General features: G+C 42.1%; 2 protein-coding genes across 3 annotated transcripts; both read left to right on the top strand.

The window, feature by feature from the left end:
- Positions 1–2,159: 2,159 nt before the first annotated feature.
- Positions 2,160–8,448, top strand: yif1a (Yip1 interacting factor homolog A (S. cerevisiae)). Of its 2 annotated transcripts, none has more exons than XM_061236729.1 (9): positions 2,160–2,244; positions 2,534–2,570; positions 4,461–4,699; positions 4,943–5,047; positions 5,240–5,318; positions 5,431–5,488; positions 6,084–6,239; positions 6,629–6,722; positions 7,467–8,448. In XM_061236729.1, exons 2-9 carry the CDS (start codon positions 2,543–2,545, stop codon positions 7,623–7,625), a joined length of 918 nt encoding a protein of 305 aa, XP_061092713.1. In that variant the 5' UTR covers positions 2,160–2,244; positions 2,534–2,542; the 3' UTR covers positions 7,626–8,448. The 2 variants fall into 2 exon arrangements, with proteins under 2 accessions (XP_061092713.1, XP_061092714.1); XM_061236730.1 differs by having other exon boundaries at positions 2,192–2,244; positions 4,464–4,699.
- Positions 8,449–9,688: 1,240 nt separating this feature from the next.
- si:ch211-145o7.3 (forkhead box protein N2) lies at positions 9,689–16,376 on the top strand. The gene is made up of 5 exons (XM_061234830.1): positions 9,689–9,820; positions 10,426–11,116; positions 11,538–11,659; positions 12,846–12,901; positions 15,363–16,376. The coding sequence occupies exons 2-5, from the start codon at positions 10,472–10,474 to the stop codon at positions 15,716–15,718; spliced, it is 1,179 nt and encodes a 392-aa protein (XP_061090814.1). The 5' UTR covers positions 9,689–9,820; positions 10,426–10,471; the 3' UTR covers positions 15,719–16,376.
- The last annotated feature ends 1,262 nt before the right edge of the window (positions 16,377–17,638 follow it).

Raw genomic sequence — 17,638 nt, 5'->3', positions numbered from 1 at the left:
TGACTGACTACTTTAAGTCTGTGATCCATTGACATAACCAGGTGCTGAGTATCTTCTCTGGTGACACTCTGCCAGGCCTGTCATTACAGTTATTGGCACTGACGCTTTTATCCAAAGCGACTTAGTTGATTTGACTAAGCAGCCAATCCCCCCTGAAGCAATGTGGGGTTAAGGCCCTTGCTCAAGGGCCCAACAGCTGCACTGATCTTATTGTGGTTACACTGGATTTTGAACTACCAACCTTTGGGTTCCCAGTGAAGCAGCTAAGCTACTAGGCTATAGTGGCACTGCAGGCTTCAGCCCCTGTTTATTTCAGGGGTTAGTTGCCTTAAGTTTTCTCGTGATCGTATGAAACACATGTTCAATTGGATTCAGATCGATCGGCTTGGCCAGTCAAAGAAATCTAAAGTTTTGTCTTGCTCTGCAAGAGCAACACCTTTGTTGCTCTTGCAGAATGTTTGAGATCATTGTCTTGCTGTCAGGTAAAGCACCATCTAATGAGTTTGGAGGCATATGCTTGAACCTGAGCAGATGAAATGCTTCTATACACTTCAGAATCCATTTTTCTGCATTCAGCATTACATTACATTTTAGGCATTTGGCAGATGCACTTATCCAGAGCAACGTACAACAAAGTGCATAGCCATAAGATGGGGGGGTTACACTTTTGGCCGTTCCTTTTGGTCTCCACATGTGACTCTTTTCCAGAACTCTGCAGATTCTTTTATGTACTACCTCTCATCAAGCTGTAACTTGGCCATCCTGCTTTTTGTGGCTAACTAGTGGTTTGCATCCTGCAGGCTAGCCTCTGTTGTTCTGTTCCTGAAGTCTGTGGCCAGTAGTCACTGACACAACCACACTTCACCTCCTGAAGAGTGTTTCTGATATCTTGACAGGTGTTCTTTTTTCTTTTTTCATTATGGTGGGGATCCTTCAGTCATCATCTGCAGAGGTCTTCCTTCCTACCAGGCCCTTTTTGATTACTGAGCTCAGCAGTGCTCTTAATCATGTTCCAAACAGTTGATTTGAGTAAGTCCAAGGTTTGGCTTCTTTGACTTGCATTGTCATAACTGCTGTCCCTCATGATGAAAAAGGCCAATAACAGACTCAAAATCAAAACAGACAGACAATCAAAAGACTAGATACTGGAAGCTTTATGCCTACATTAATGAAGCAATTAAGTTGAAGTATTAAGAAACTATGCAAAACCATTTGTCCCAAACATTATGGCACATGTGCATTACAATAATAAAATGATGGAGTACAGAATTAAATCGAGATAAAATATGTCTTTGTCCAAGCATTATGGAGCGTACTGTAGATATACAACAAAATATAATTGTGTCACTGCCCCAATACTAATATTTTCAGTGCTGACTGATTTGGAGTTCTTCAGTCCCAATCCAGTAGGTGTGTGTCTCTACCTCAATGCAGCAGCTCATTAAACTTATAAATGCATGACAATATTGTTACATCACTCACCAAACAAATAATGAGTACTGAAGTATACATTAATTTACATTAATGGCATTTGGCAGACGCTCTTATCCAGAGCGACTTACAGTTCATTAGACTAAGCAGGAGACAATCCTCCCCTGGAGCAATGCAGGGTTTAAGGGCCTTGCTCTGTATACTGAAATGGGACTTAAAAATATGTTGTGCAAATTTGATTGCATTGTGGATTTCGATTGTTTTTTTGCATAAAACATGTAATGGGAAACCCCGAAGTCTAAGTTTGTTTTAAATTAGATCTGTTTGCATCTGGAAGTCAGTCTGGAATTTACAATCACCATCAGGCCTTTATTGGGAAGTCCTCTTGCGTTGGAGAGCTGTTTCAAGAGATTTGACAAGTTTTTAGCTGCAAGAGAAGCGTGTAATCTTTCCAACGAGGAGCTCACGTCAAGCGCGACTCAGTCAGTCAGCCTGCGGTGAGTATACTGTGCGTGAATGGGAAAGAAACGTACAAACATATGTATCCATTGCAATCTATGTGATCCATCGATTAGTCAAATTCGATCATGAGAAAGTACAACCAGTCGAGTGCGCACAGTATTTGCCATAACCCCACAGAAATGGAGTGACTCGTTTTACAGCCAATCATTATGCACTGTAAAATTACGAAAGTCCTCTTGGACCAATACTATTTCCAAGATGAGCCACGCTGCCACGCAGGCACAAAACACTCAACGAATCCCTAAATAGCGGGGCGGGTGATCATTGCATATACCGACGCATACGTTTTTCGTGAGTTTCAACTAGTCAGCTTGCTAGTTAACTTTAGCAAAAAATAAATAGAGGTCAATGTTTATATTGCCAGTGTTACTCGTATTTAATTGTTTTACCATTTAGGAAAAGTATCATTTGGTTGTTATGAATACAATGTGATTAACTGCAAGTACCGATCACCTTCTTTAGCTAGTTAGCTAGCCTAGCTAGAGGAATGAGCAACTAGCGAACATTTAGCTCGCCATACCGTTATAGCTTCGCCGATAGCTAACGCTAAGTGGTAACGTTATTGATTTGTTTTCAACAGCAATAAACAATGGACGTCCCTCATGGCTACAGAGCTGGTAAGTATTTGGTATTTAGTATACTGATAACGTCAGCTTTTCGGATAGGTTTAGCTAGCTAGCTTGCTAACGTTAGTTGAGTTCAGAGCCACTAGCTAACTAACGCGAACAATTCAAACGTTACGTTAACCAAAACCTACCCACTTTTGTCTACATAGCCAGCTAGATTAGCCATACTTTTTGTGCTAGTTTCAGTCAAAATGCACATAGCCAGCAGCTCACAAGGTAAGTTAACTGTCATGCATAGTAATGTTGGCTACGTGGCTGCTTTCTGTCTCGCATTAGCGCCAGTCCTTTTTAACTTGCCACGTTGACAATTCATCTGAGTGTTTATTTAGCTAAACTATGTATTTTGATAACCTTTGTTTTAATTAAAGTTCTCCTGCCACGATAGTCATATGCGAGCAAATCGCTGTTTCGCATCTTTTGGCACATGCTAGCTAGCGGCTAAGCAGTGGCCCGCTTCATGGAATTGTCCAGTTCTGTTTCTACCCCTGTTCCATTCTGATGATCCATTGATGTTGGTTCCCAAATACTGTATGATGCTGTAAAATGTAGCGGTAAGCACGGCATACCCTTTTGTTTTCCAACATCCCCAAACATACATACCCAATTGCATACGCAACTCTATTTGAATTCCACTGCTTAAATGCGTTTATTTTCCCAAAACATAATGTTGCAATAATTTCCACAAATTCAATTTGAAGTGAATTGTTTGCGCCAGGTTCATATGTCGGTGCACTACAGCACTACAGAATTAAGTGTGCTTTAGTCGGTATAGCTTTATCATGGAGAATTTTGAGGTATCCACTATTTAAATCACCAATTTATTCAGACGGGTGCTACTGTCCAGTGTGACTTTTTACCTTTTACCTTTACCTTTATTTATGGAAAAAGCTTTTGCATAAGAACGTCGGTTTTGTCTGTAATGACAATAAAACCTCATTTTGCTAAATAGCCTACATTTAGTTTGGCAAAATGGAAGGTAATGATATTTATTGCCTTCATGGTGTTATGTGGTACATAAATCTGTTCATACTCAGGCCTGTCAGCTGGAGTGAATCCAATTTTTCCACATTCAATTTGATGGCTATCAGTCCACACACATTTTTCAATTTGCCTCCTATGTGGATGAGGGCAAAGAACGGTGTGCAGTCAGCATCTTGAAGAAAACTGCCAGGAATTGATATGCAAGAGATTACTGGGCTTTATAATATATATATACATTCACTGAAATGTAACAGACAGTTATCTTCAGCGGTAAAGGTTTACCAATCGGGAGATTGTCAACATGCACCTTGAAGTGTTTCACTGAATTGCTGTAGTACCCCCTTTCTAATGATGCTTGCACCCAGCTATTCTCTGACAATAAGACGAGACATTCCTTTTTCAGTTGCCGACAGCACACTGTTGCCAGGCACAGCACAATGGGATTATATGAGGCGGTGATATATGTGACACCGCAGAATTTGTTTGTATGAGATAGAGCATTCTGACTCGAGTCACGTGATGCTTACATTTACTGTCAGGGTGAAAATATTTTTTTCAGAATTGGCCTGTTCACACGGACCCACACCTGATCAAACAATTGCTATTAACATGTCCCAAGAAAGAAACATGTCCCATTTGAAACTGCATTCTAAGTTTCACCAAAGTATTCAGCTAAATTTATTGTGACCATGTCGGATTTGGTTAAGCACATCCAGGAGTTTCACCCACAAGTTTCCTGTTGTTGTCCACCTTCAGAACAAGGTGTCTGAATTGATCTAACTTAGTGAGCGTGACAAGTTTACAGCGGTCTGACTGAACCTACATTGAGCAGATTTTCCTGCTTGAATTCTCCTCTGTCCATACAACCTCTCACTTCTTCTCCTCTCCTTCATGCCCTAGCAGCGAAGCCTCGGGCCCGTGCAGCACCATCCACAGGTGACACTCTGTTGTTTGACGACACCAGTGCCTCAGCTCCCCCTGTGGCTCCTCAAGGCTACTACAACGTGGGGTACAACATGGGGGAGGGCGGGGCAGCCGGCGGAGGGCCAAATAACCTGTTTACTGACCCCATGGCCAGTGCGGCGGTAATGTACGGCTCATCCCTCGCAACGCAGGGGAAGGACATGGTCAACAAAGAGGTGAGAGAACTGGGGACTGGGAAGTAGAGGTGGCCTGTAGTGTAGTGGTTAAGGTACATGACTGGGACCCGAAGGTCAGTGGTTCAATCCCCAGTCTAGCCACGATAACATCTGCAGGGGGGATTTTCCCCTGCTTAGTCTAATGAACTGTAAGTCGCTTTGGATGAAAAGCATCAGCTGAATAACTAATGTTAAGTAGGTCTTTTTAGAAGTGAAGTGACTGTCTGACTCTCTACCTTTCAGATTAGCCGTTTTATGTCGGTGAACAAGCTGAAGCATTTCTTCGCCGTCGACACGAAATACGTCATGAAGAAACTGTTGCTTCTCATGTTCCCTTACACACATCAGGTATTTGAATCCACTACACCATGAAACCATCTATACTGATCTGTCTTTAAAATAAGCGTGTGTGGGTGTGTGGACTGAAAGCACAGAACACACTATGATGTGAAAATTGCCTGGTAAGGGAATTACTGCATGCACTGTGCTGTTATGTTATCTATGTTTGTACATGTGTGTGTTACATTGCGATGTCATCAGGACTGGGAGGTGCGATACCACAGAGACACTCCGCTCACACCCCGATATGATGTCAATGCACCTGACCTCTACATACCCAGTGAGTCGAGTTCAGCTTCAGGCTGAAATGTGTTATTTATTAGAAGTAGCGCCGTGCCTGTGTATACACATGGTATGCACTTATCTCTCTTTCCTTCTCCTTCCTCTTTCAGCAATGGCCTTCATCACCTACATCCTGCTGGCGGGCATGGCTCTCGGAATTCAGAAACGGTCAGAGTCTGCACTCACTCTTCATCGTCTCTGTATTCACTCTCTATTGCAGGGTTCATCGAGTCTTTTCGCCTGGGTGATTAACTGAACAATTAGTGCTACCGATAGGCCAGGCTGTCTTCACACCTGATTCCCTGGTGAAGGGAAGGGTCCCGTTCAGCCCTGACAACCTATCAAAATATGAATTTAAACAGTAACGGCAGCGCGTCGAACATCCTGTTGCAAACCGTGAGCGCACTGACTGACGTAGTACAGCTTGCTCCCATGGCATCTGAAGGCGTTCTCCAGGCTTTAAAGCAGAGGCCTACGTCATTATTGATTCAGGTTACACCCCGATACACCCACCAAACGGGAGCAAGCATATCTCAAAGCATCTTCCAAAATGTTGCACACCGCTGGGAGGGAACGTCTTTCAACACGGAAAATGTTGCAAAACGTTTCTCAATAGAACGTGCCCCACGTCTCCACACTCCGCACTGTGATTTGATGATGTAATGATTGAATCATCCACTCCAGAATTGTGCAGCTTGATTCTTAGAGCAGTCATTCTGTTTTTCTGAAGGGCCATGTTTTGCTCTCTTTCTCGCTGTGGCAGATTTAGCCCAGAAGTGCTGGGCTTGTGTGCCAGCACAGCCCTTGTCTGGATGATCATTGAGGTTCTGGCTCTGTTGCTGAGCCTGTACCTCCTCACTGTCCACTCAGACCTCTCAACGTTTGACCTCCTCGCCTACAGCGGATACAAATATGTGGGGTGAGTGTCCAGGAATTTACGCTTGTGTGTGTGTCCCTTGGGTAATTATTCCCATTTCACTCAGTAAGCTGAACACGCCCACTTTCAGAATTACATGGTCCCTGTTGATGCCCCATGTATATGCTTGAAACTGTGAGTAAATTGCTGTCATTTTCCCAGTAAAAGCTGGTTTATACTCTGTCCCTAGACTGAAATCACAGAATGTTCATGAACGTTGTAGCGTGGCTCTATTGACTGCGGTCCCTCTTTGATGTAAAATATATTTAATTTATGAAGTATAAACTGAATGTCACAATGTCACAGCGATGTTGCCCGACGGAGTATAAACCAGCCTTAAAACAGTGATTCTGGAGTTTCCTCTGTGCTTACCCATTATTTGTCTGTGGCAGGATGATCTTCACTGTGCTGTCTGGGCTACTGTTTGGCAGCGATGGGTATTATGTGGCTCTGGCCTGGTCCTCCTGTGCCCTCATGTTCTTCATTGTAAGTAATGGACTGCAAGTTTAAATGTGCCGCTTTTCCTTTTGAGGAATGGCACTAGAGTTCAGTGTGTTGTACAAAAATGCTGGTTTTGATGTTAACCAGATTTTCAGTTTAATTTATATACATACTCATCGAGCTATTTATTAACACCAGCTTGTTAATGCAAATATTTCTAAATGGATAAAACCGTGCAGGTTCAGCTGTTGTTCAGACAAAATGTCAGAATGGGGAAGAAAATGTGATCCAAGTGACTTTGACAGTGGAATGCCAGAGAGGGTGGTTTGAGTATCTCAGAAACGGCTGATCTCCTTTCATTTTCACGCACAACAATCTCTCAGAGTTTTCAGAGAATGGTGTGGAAAACAAAAAACCATCTCAGAATGAGAATCAGTTCTGTGGGCAAAAACGTCACATTAAATGACAGAGGTCAGAGGAGAATAGCTAGACTGGTCGAAGGTGATAGGAAGGTGTCAGTAATGCAAATAACCACGCATTACAACAGTGGTATGCAGGAGACCATCTCTGAACACACAGCATGCCAAATATGCTGTAGCCAAAGTGGATAGGCAGCAGCAGCAGAAGACTAATACGCCAAAAAAAAATATGTCTAATAAATACCTAAAAGTACGCACTGGGTCAATATGAAAATATGTAAACCTTTAAAGTTCTCTCTCTTAACTTCATTACTCCAATCAATCTTTTTTTATGACCTTTAACTGAGTTCTTCTGGCATCTCTCATTCAGGTCCGCTCTCTACGGATGAAGATTCTCTCTTCTCTCTCCACGGACTCCATGGGTCCTGGAGCCAGTGCCAAACCCCGTTTCCGGCTTTATATTACCGTGGCCACTGCTGCCTTCCAGCCAATCATAATCTACTGGCTTACCTCGCACCTGGTCAGGTGACCTGGTCGAGGTCTAGGCCTTGGATTCCTCAAACCCCTTGGCTGGGATTCATCAATGACTTGTCAAAGACTTGTTAATAATTGTGTCTGTTCCATGGCTGATAAAGGGAGCTAGTGAGCTGAGATCTTGGCTTGGACTGACCTACATATGGACTTTGTGACATACACAAGCATTTGCGTTGACAAATTGACCGAACGTAAGGAATCACTGACTTGGGTGTGATGTTTTCTGTACTATGACTCCCCCCGTTTGGAGCTCAAACCACAGAACTGTGTGCAAGCTTGTATAAGTATTGTATTGTGTTCTTTGGCTTTCCACCCACAGATGATGGTGGCATTTATTGAAGTGTCAATACATAATGGAACGAATCAGAATATTTGTTCAAATTATTTTTTTTATTATTCAAGGCAATATCATTGTAGAATTTCTAGATGGCTATGCCTTGCATTTATATTGATTCAAGAGCTTTCTGTGTGTTCCCTTTGATTATGCTATTATTCAAGGCTAACTAGCCCATAGGAAAGTTTTACAGTTTGCAGAAAAACATTACACCCATTTCTAGTCCTAATGAAAAATGGCTAAATGCATGGATGCATGCGTACAGACAGACAGACACACACACAGACACACAGATGGACACACAGCTTTTCAGAGACTTAAGTGAGCTTAAGTGTGCAATACTATGTTTTTGTCATTGTCCATTCCCCCTTTACATATTCCTCTTATTTCTATTTATCTGTGCTAACTTGGACCGCAGTTATATTGTTGGGCTTTTGTTTGTTTTTGAAGTAAAAATAAACAATGTCTTTGAATTTTACCTGAATTTATGGCATCAGCGTTTTTTTTATTTATTCCGAACTGTTTCTATACCATACCATGAGTAAGAGGAAACCCTGGAGTAAGTACTGCTTTTGGCTGTGGTTCACTGAGTTCTGTTTGTTGTTCTGGTTGAGGGTGTGGAACCTTCCTCAATTAAAAAAGGTCAATTTTCAAATGATAAAAATAGAAACATGTCTTACAATGTTGATCATGTTCAAATGGTAATTTTTAGGATAACTATAATGTGATATAATTAGAGGGTACACTGTGTTGTTTACGTAATACAGAAGAGTAACCATACACTGAATGTAGTTGAGGGTATTGACAGTTATGTCATGTAGTATTAGTAGGTTATGGTAGGTGTGGCATATAGGACTGCTCCAGTAATGTTACTGCAAAGGGTCATCTTGGAGCCCACCCAGATAATAGCTGGCATTTAAAATGCATTCTATACAGCTATATTGTGCGGTTTATGATTTGTTTCCCCTGGGAACCATGCTGTTTCAGATGCAGCAACGCAAGCAACTTTTAAGGGTGTGTGCATACCATGCGCATGTGAGTGAATAGCTCTATACAGCAAGAAGGGATTAGTTCAGCAACCTCATCCAGCACTGTGATCGAGACATGCATTGTGGCCACTTAATTGCCAATGCACTGAAGTCTACGGGCATATGTAATGTTAGAATGTGGCATTTGTTATAGTATTGTATGTTTGATTAAGTTGTGGATGAATAATTACACTGTAGGAAACAGTTTGCTACATATATCATGTGTATATGTGTATACACACCCAACATGTTGGCTCTGACCAGATTAATTATATTTCTACTCCAGTAAGCACAGTGCTATTGTTACAGGTCATAGTAGGTTAATGATCTACTATATGTGTGGGGCTGTGACATAAAAGAATATTTGAAGGAATTCAGTCCTGCTTTAAAAACTATATTCCATTTAGCTTCCTCTGAACTCTCCCTTTAATAAAAAATAGTGTTGCGACCATAGACCCCCAAAAAGTAGGCCCTAATTATTTGTTGATTTAGTTAAGCCAATTTTGACTTGCGTCGGCAGCGGTCGAACGTTATTTTAGGTAGGAAACAAATGTCTGTAAAATAAATCTAAACAAGGTTGTTGTCGATGTACCTGTCATCTGGGTTAGCGATGTTCTGTTCCTTTAAGACGGGGCCGCGCGAGAGGCGAGCAGGTTTCAAAGCGTCCTTTTGGTTTCCAAGGAAACGTGGCAAAGGACGGAACGCGGACAGACGAGCATATTCGACTGAAACTGTCCTCTGGCAGAAAGACAAATCCGCCTTATCATACTGTGCAACTTTTGTCTATTTCTATTCCCCTTCTAGCAACTCTTGTTTTCCGTAGTCAAGGTAAGCAATGCATGCCTTTTCATTTTTTTTTATCTCCTCTTTTCCTGCAAAACGAGGGAGAAGAGGTACAGACAAAAGACTGCTTGGCTAATTGTGCAAAGTGTAACTCAATATTCTAGCGCCATTTTCACGAAAATGAGCATGCTGCTTCATTTTAGTTTAGTTTTTGTTACGACAAGTAGAGTAGGTTCTTCACTTATCTCTTTGAAGCTAGCCAGGTAGACTAGGTGTCTGCACCTGTCTGCCCACACGTCTGTTGATCTGTTGATTAAATCATTTACAGATAAATGGTAGAGTGGAAATAAGAGGCAAGGACTTTGACTTATTTGCTTACTTTTGTCTTAATCTTTCACTCATTCTCTCAGGTGGGGGTGAGGGGCTGGACTGGGAACATTTTAACAAATCTTTAAGCAGAATTTATTCAAAATGGAATGTAGCCTATGCTTTGTGTTGTAACATTTAATTAGAACAAATATGTTTAAATTGTGGTTGTCAAAGTGTATTTGTGCCGGCATGTAATTGTGATTGGTGAACAGTGAAGAGTGCACATTTTGCTTTGTTTAATTTCCCCATTGGAATGAACTGATTACTCAATTCCCTAACAGGTGAACACGTGGATGAGAGTACTGAGAGCCTGCAGCCTGGAGAGAGATGGAAACTGACTCACTGCCACTCCTTCCCCCGTCCCTTGATTCTCCCCTCACTCTCTGCCAGGCTGTCTCCTCACTGCCATTCACACACCAGCCATCCCCTCCTCTCGCTACCTCGTTCCCCCTCTCCCCCCTGTCACCATCTCACTCGGTCCCCCCCTCCCCCAGCGCCTTCCCCTTTTCAGCCCCAGATTCTGCCTCTCAGTCAAACCCTCTCTCCCCTCCTCACCCCCCCAGGTCACCTGCCCCCCTCTCTCAGGTGTACGACTCTCACTGCCTCAGCCTTATTGCCCCCTCAGACCAAGATGACCTGACCTGCCTCAGCTGGTTACACCAAAGGGGCGACTTGCTCCCACTGCAGCCTCTGCCCAAAACGGCACCGTTGCCCCAGCTCATGCAGCAGGAGTCCTTGCCTGCCCAGCATCTTCCTCCCTCTCCCTCCAAGCCCCCCTACTCCTTCAGCAGCCTAATCTTCATGGCCATCGAGGATTCCATGGACAAGAGGCTGCCCGTGAAGGGAATCTACGAGTGGATAGTCAAGAGCTTCCCCTACTACAGAGCGGCCCCTGGTGGCTGGAGGAACTCGGTGCGACACAACCTGTCCCTGAATAAGAGCTTCCGCCGAATACACAGGGAAAAGGGTCAGGTGAGAACAGTGCGTACACACAAACACACACTATAGTGAATATTACTGTGTTTAACATGCACAGGACAGGAACAATATCAGGACAGCACATGAAGTTTATATTTTTTCACATGTCACATTATGTTACATTATGTTACATTCATTAAGCAGACACTTTTGTGTGTCGCTCTGGATCTAGAACGTATTATTAATTAGATGTTTTAGACAATTTACTGAACAAACATTTCCACTGCTACGCATCTTAACATTTAGCATAAGTTCTGATTTTGGTTAAATTATATTGATAGTGTGACGCCACCTTTCATAGCCTACCTCACATTGATTTGTTTTGCAATACAGGCAACACATAGGTGTTATATTCATATTGTAGTATATTGTTGTTGTATGAAATTTGCTGCTGTATTGTGTGATTGTTTTTCAGTCTGTGGGCAAGGGATCACTGTGGTATGTGTGCCCAGAGTACAGACCTGCTCTTTTGGAGGTGCTGAGAAAAAGCCACTATTGCCACAAGACTAACAACAACTTGTACAACAAACCTTTGTTGTGAGTATGAACACATTTAAAAATATATATAAAAGCAAGCCGTTTCTAATGAACCAACAGACTGCTACAGCAGAGTGTTTTGACTGCCATCTATTGACATGCACTGAAACACTTTTTTGTTAAATACATATTTGTTCCCTCCAAAAAAAAAGAAAATTTGCAGTCAAATGAAATAGATGACCAGCGATAGTTGGTGAGCTGAACATGGATGGGTCGGAAAACGTTTCTTAAATTGGTCTCGACCTGCTTTCATACATTTTTGTTGATTAACAAACATGTTAATAATTGGAATAATTACTTGACAAGTAACACACAGTTTTGTCACATTGTCTGGGAGATTAAATGATAAATTGCATTTGGAAAGATCTGTTTTAATCACCAAGTATACGTTTAATCACAAAGCGATACACCACCCTATTAACTGCAAAGTTAGCTTTCAGCATAACCAGTACCAAACCTGCCCAGTACCAAAGATTGTTTAACATCCGCACATTGTAGATCTCTCCCATGAATATTCTACAAGTCTAGATAAAGTGACGTGTATGCACAAATAATGTTAATAATTATTTTGCAGTCCAAATAAAAAGAATGACTTGCTAAATGGCCTAATTTAAATATTCGCGAAATTGCCTAATTGAAATTAGGTGCAGCTATCGGATGGTATTGAGTATTTTGTGAATTAGTCGCTGTATTGATATTTATGGAAGACAACACCAAGGGAGACCAATAATCAGTTTAATGGGAAGTTTTCTTGTCCAACATCCCTGTAGATGATTGCAGTGCAAAAGGGATTCATGCCTTTCCGAGGACAGAAAAAGAATGCTACAATGTTTTTGACCATTCAAAGAATTTTGCCATGTAGCGGAACTAATTGTGATTTTTGTAGTTTTGACAAATAATGTATTTATTTTACATGAACTATATAGTCCAGCATTGTTACATTAGACAGAAAACCATTTAAACTGTACAAAAAAATAGGCCGGTTATTATATGTACTACTTAATTGTTTGGATGTAATCTTTCAGTTACAGATGTTCCTTTCCTGTGAATATTTGTGATGAGATGGTGTTCTTGTAGTTTGAGGAACGCAATCCAGAACTACATTTCCCATCACCATCAAGCTGATCAGGGCATGCACTCCCTCTTTTGATTGTTTGTATTTATGTTGGGCATGTCTGTTGAACAGGCTGGAGGGAGGAGATCTGGGAGCAGCCATGGCGTGTGATACTATGGAAATCTCAGGTCAGTTGATTTCACCCACAGTGGAGATGAACATATTGGTATGAGCTATGTCTGTTCATGTGGTCAGTTTTAATTGCACAAAAACCTATTACTGAGCTAGCTGACCCTATTCTATTTTTCTCTTGATTCACTTTAAAGTCAGAGACTTTGTTTCCTGATTCCAGTACATCTACTCGTTTCCTTTCCCACTTTCCCCTTCTCCCTCTCCCCCAGCTGCCAAAGCACTCTTTCTGTTGCATGTCTTGTGTGTTTGTGTGGCGTTGCCTTGGCAACAACCAGCTGTTACCCTGGTAACTTAGCGCCACAGCAACAAGATGGCAGACTTCTGTGCCTCTCACTCTTCTAGTGCAGTTCTAATATGCAGTGGTTCCGTTCGTGCCAGTGAGTGTATACATTCTACATTAACCCCTTTCTATAACGTCGTGTTTCAGTGTCACTGCTCTGTCTAGTTCAGTCAGTGGGTTTATGGTGTACACTGCAATATGTTCATTATCAGTGTTAATTTTCTATATGCAGTGCTTTGTGTAAGTATTCGGACAATGACAGCACATTGGCTTTGAACTAAAACAATGAATGTGAGGTAACGTTGCATCTACACTACCATTCAAAAGTTTGGAATCACTGAGAAAGGAAAGAAAAACATTTTTTTTTCAATTACAATCATATTATATAGATCAGAAATACAGTCTAAACATTGTTAATGTTGTAAATGACAATTATAGCTGGAAAAGGCTATCTACATAGGCGTACAAAGGCCCATTCTCGTTAACAGTCGCTCCTGTGTTCCAATGGCACATTGCCTTAGCTAATCCAAAGTTACCATGTTAAAAGGCTTATTCATCATGAGAAAACCCTTGTGCAATTATGTTAACACGGCTGAAAGCTATTGTGCTGTTTTATGAAGCAATAAAACTACTACTGGAGTATCTGCAGCATCAGCATTTGTGATTATGGTCACTCTATAGTTTTGAGAAATGAAAGCTATCCCATGCGAGAAATTACCAAGAAACTGAAGATATTTTTGGCGTGAACTACTCCCCTCACAGAACAGTGTAAACTGGTTCTAACCAGGATGGAAAGAGAAGTGTGAGGCTGAGAGAACTGTGCAGGAGGTCCACAGGTCCTCAGCAGGCAGCTTTATTGGACAGTATCTGCACAACACCAGTCTCATCTTCAGCAGTGAAGAGGGGACTCTGGGATGCTGGCCTTCAAGGGCAGAGTTTTGAAGAAGAAGAAGAAGCCATATCTGAGAGTGGCCAATACAAGGAAAAGTTTAAAATGGGCTAAAGAACACAGACATTGGACAGAGGATGATTTGGAAAATTTTTTATGGACAGACAAATCTAAGTTTGAGGTGTCTGGACCACAGACAAGCACAAAAGAGAAGATGCTGGAGGAGTGCTTGGCGTATCTGTCAGGTGTGGTGGCGGAGGTGTGATGGTCTGGGGGTGCTTTAGAGCTGGTAAAGTGGGACATTTGTACAGGGTACAGGGAATCTTACACAAGGAAGATTCACTCCATTTTGCAACTCCATGCCATACCCTGTGGACAGCGCTTGATTGGAGCTAATTTCATCCTACAACAGGACGATGACCCAAAGCACTGCTCCAAATTATGCAAGACCTATTTAGGGAAGAATCAGTCAGCTGGTATTCTGTAGTCTGTAATCGACTGGCTAGCGCAGTCACCGGATGTCAACCCTGACATGCCTGCAGATGCCTACCTCAACAAATCAACAGCTAGAATGCCCTAAGGTCTGCAGGGCTGTAATTGCTGCAAATAGAGGATTCCTTGATGAGAGTTTGAAGCACACAATTGAGGAAATCATTATTTCTTTTCTTTTTTTTTAAGCCTTTTTCAGCTTTATTGGACAGTATATAGAGACAGGAAGAATGGGGGCGAGAGAGGGAAAGACATGCGACAAATTGTCAGACGGTCGGATTCGAACCGTTGACATCGCGGCTCACAATGAGCATGCGGTCAGTGCTCTGCAGGCTGCGCCACCGAGACACCCAGGAAATCATTATTTCTAACCTTGTCAATGTCTTGACTATAATTTCTATTCATTTTGCAACTTATTTGAAGGCTAAAAGTAGGAGTTTTCACGTGAGTTTTCTGAGTGATTCCAAACTTTTGAATGGGAATCGGAATGGTTTGAATACATTGGGAGAGGCATTTAGTGATTGCCGTTCCTACACCACCGAATATGGATGTAAATACCCTGAAACGGTCTGAACTTCAACCTCATATTCGTTGTTTTATTTCAAATTAAATGTGCAGGAGTACATAGCCAAAACAACAAAATTTGTGTCACTATCCAAATACTTACTCAAAGCACTGTATATTCTAATACCCCCTCTTCCCTATCACTGTCCATGTGCTGATGTATCAACTGTTTGTCAATGTATCCTGTTTGTAATTTTGTATATGCACTGTGATAACCAACCTCTCTCTCACACAGACTCCCTTTCCCAAACCCTCCTCCTCTCCTCACCCTCCCCCCCAATCCCAACCTTGGCTTGCGAGCACCCCAACCTGTCTTCTGACCCCCCGTGCCCCCTGACCCCTGACCACGAGGAGCTGGTTGCCATGGAGGCGGTAGAGCTCCAGGAAGAGATAGCCGAGGAGGTGGAGAAGGACCCGTTAGCCGACAGCGGCTACATCGAGTTCCACTGCTACCAGTACCACCAGTACCAGTACCTGGTTCTGCCGGGCGAGACGGAGCTGGACCTGGAGACTGTGGAGATCCTTCAGCTGGATGCGGAGGCTCAGGAAGCAGCCGGGTCTCTGTTGGACCTGGCAGGGGGTGGGCATTAACCTCCCCGGCAGGGACTGTGAGAGTTACAGCAGACTGACATACGCGAAGAAAGACTGACAACATGTCACCAGACTGATACCAAAACTGCCTGAAACAGTCAGATTTCACATGCTGACAGAGTGATATAGTGAAAGTACTTAACACCACACAGCCAGACGCACTTTTTAAACATGAGACCACACAAGCACTGACAAATCATGCGCGCCGAACAGCTGTTTTTGAGAAATCACATTTTTCTAGTGCAAATATGAGAAACGCAAATATGAAACAGAAAACTGACTTTGCAAAGTAATGAGACTTATGCGCAAGTGAACATTGTTTCATGTGACAGTGACTGTATTAAGTAAATGATTGAGAAATCAACTGCCAGTAAAATCTACACTGTGATTCAGGGGACAGAAACTTTTAAAGTTTAATGTTCAAATCCTTAGTGTGTGATTAACATAAATGTGAAATATTTTAATTTTGTAGTAGTTCATTCTTTCAAAATAAGTAAGTTGATTTTTTTCTTTTTTTCTAGATTTCTGTTATTGCTCACAATATATCTGCCAGAAATGATTTTGTATGTTGGCTATCTTGATGGAAAAAGAAAAGTTTTAATCTTTTTTTCTGCTTTCTTTCCCCGTAGACAATAAAGAGTCCTTGTTATTCTTGCAATATTGGGTAAAATAAGTTTTTGTGTGTGTGTGTGTGTGTGTGTGTGTGTGTGTGTATTTGAAACTGTTTCAGAGGGATCACTATTGAGTGATGAAGCGTTGAGTACCCTGCTGTCCGAAACACTCCTTCCCTGAACATAGCCATGACCAATTATGTGTTGCCCTGTAGTTCTACCCACCACAGGTAACAGCCCTGGCATTGTTTGAGAAATTAAATATCTGCCTGTCCAGACTTTGATGTTTCATAGAGAATGGAATGAAGGTTGGAGAGCCTTGTCAATTTTATAAAATTTAGAGGCACTTTTGTAACCCATGTACAATTATGATGATCAATAATAATAATAATGTATTATTTAGCTGACGCTTTTATCCAATGCAATTTAAAGTTGATTAAGCAGGCAATAACCCCCCCTGAAACAATGCAGGGCTAAGGGCCTTGCTCAAGGGCCCAACAGCTGTGCAGATCTTATCGTGCCTATACTGGGGCTACATGTATGTTTGTCTCATTCTATTTCATTGTAAAATGTTTTTTGTTTTTTTTGGATAATGCATGAGAACGCCATACAGTACATTGGTTCATTTGGACCAGCACCGTGACGGCCCTGCCCTCTAGTGGCAAAACGTGGTTACTACGGGACGCCTAATTACAGCTAGAGTATTACATTTCTTTGCCACAGCTTGCTGCTTCCTCCTGGCTCTGCCCAATGTACCGAAGCCACATGTTGTCGATGAAAGCATCGTACACTGGACAAAATCATAATGCCAGTCATTACGTACTGAGAATCGCGATCGAGGGCGGTGTCTGCCTCGCCCCAGAAGTCAGGGCACACCCTAGTAAAAAACAAAAAGCAAAGCTTTTTGCTGTAAATTGTATATCAGAAGAAGAAAAAAACGTAAATATGGCTCTAGATAAATACACGAATGCCTGTTTCCACAGGTAAGATAGCTAGATAGTTTGTGGTTTCAATGATTATTTTAGCAAGCTTTGTAACAAAATCACACATGCAAACATGGCGTCTAAGTCTAAGTCTAAGTCTACCAGTCATAATTTTTCAAATCAAATCAGATCTCTGCTTTCTTTGCCAAAGTGTGTCGTTGAGGCACGGAAAGAATGACGAACTCGGTCCCACCCGTAGAGTTCTGTGGTTCCACCTATGCACAATTTCCGCATTCGCAGCGATTGAAAGGGACTACACCTCCCATAATAAAGTTAGGGGCGCAATCCCTCTGACGCCAAGTGACCTGGGATCTGTAGTTCAACCG

Source organism: Conger conger, chromosome 3 (assembly GCF_963514075.1).
Source record: "Conger conger chromosome 3, fConCon1.1, whole genome shotgun sequence".
NCBI lineage: Eukaryota > Metazoa > Chordata > Actinopteri > Anguilliformes > Congridae > Conger > Conger conger.
The sequence above is the reverse complement of the archived record's forward strand: the minus strand, read 5'-3'. Positions and strand labels throughout refer to the sequence as shown.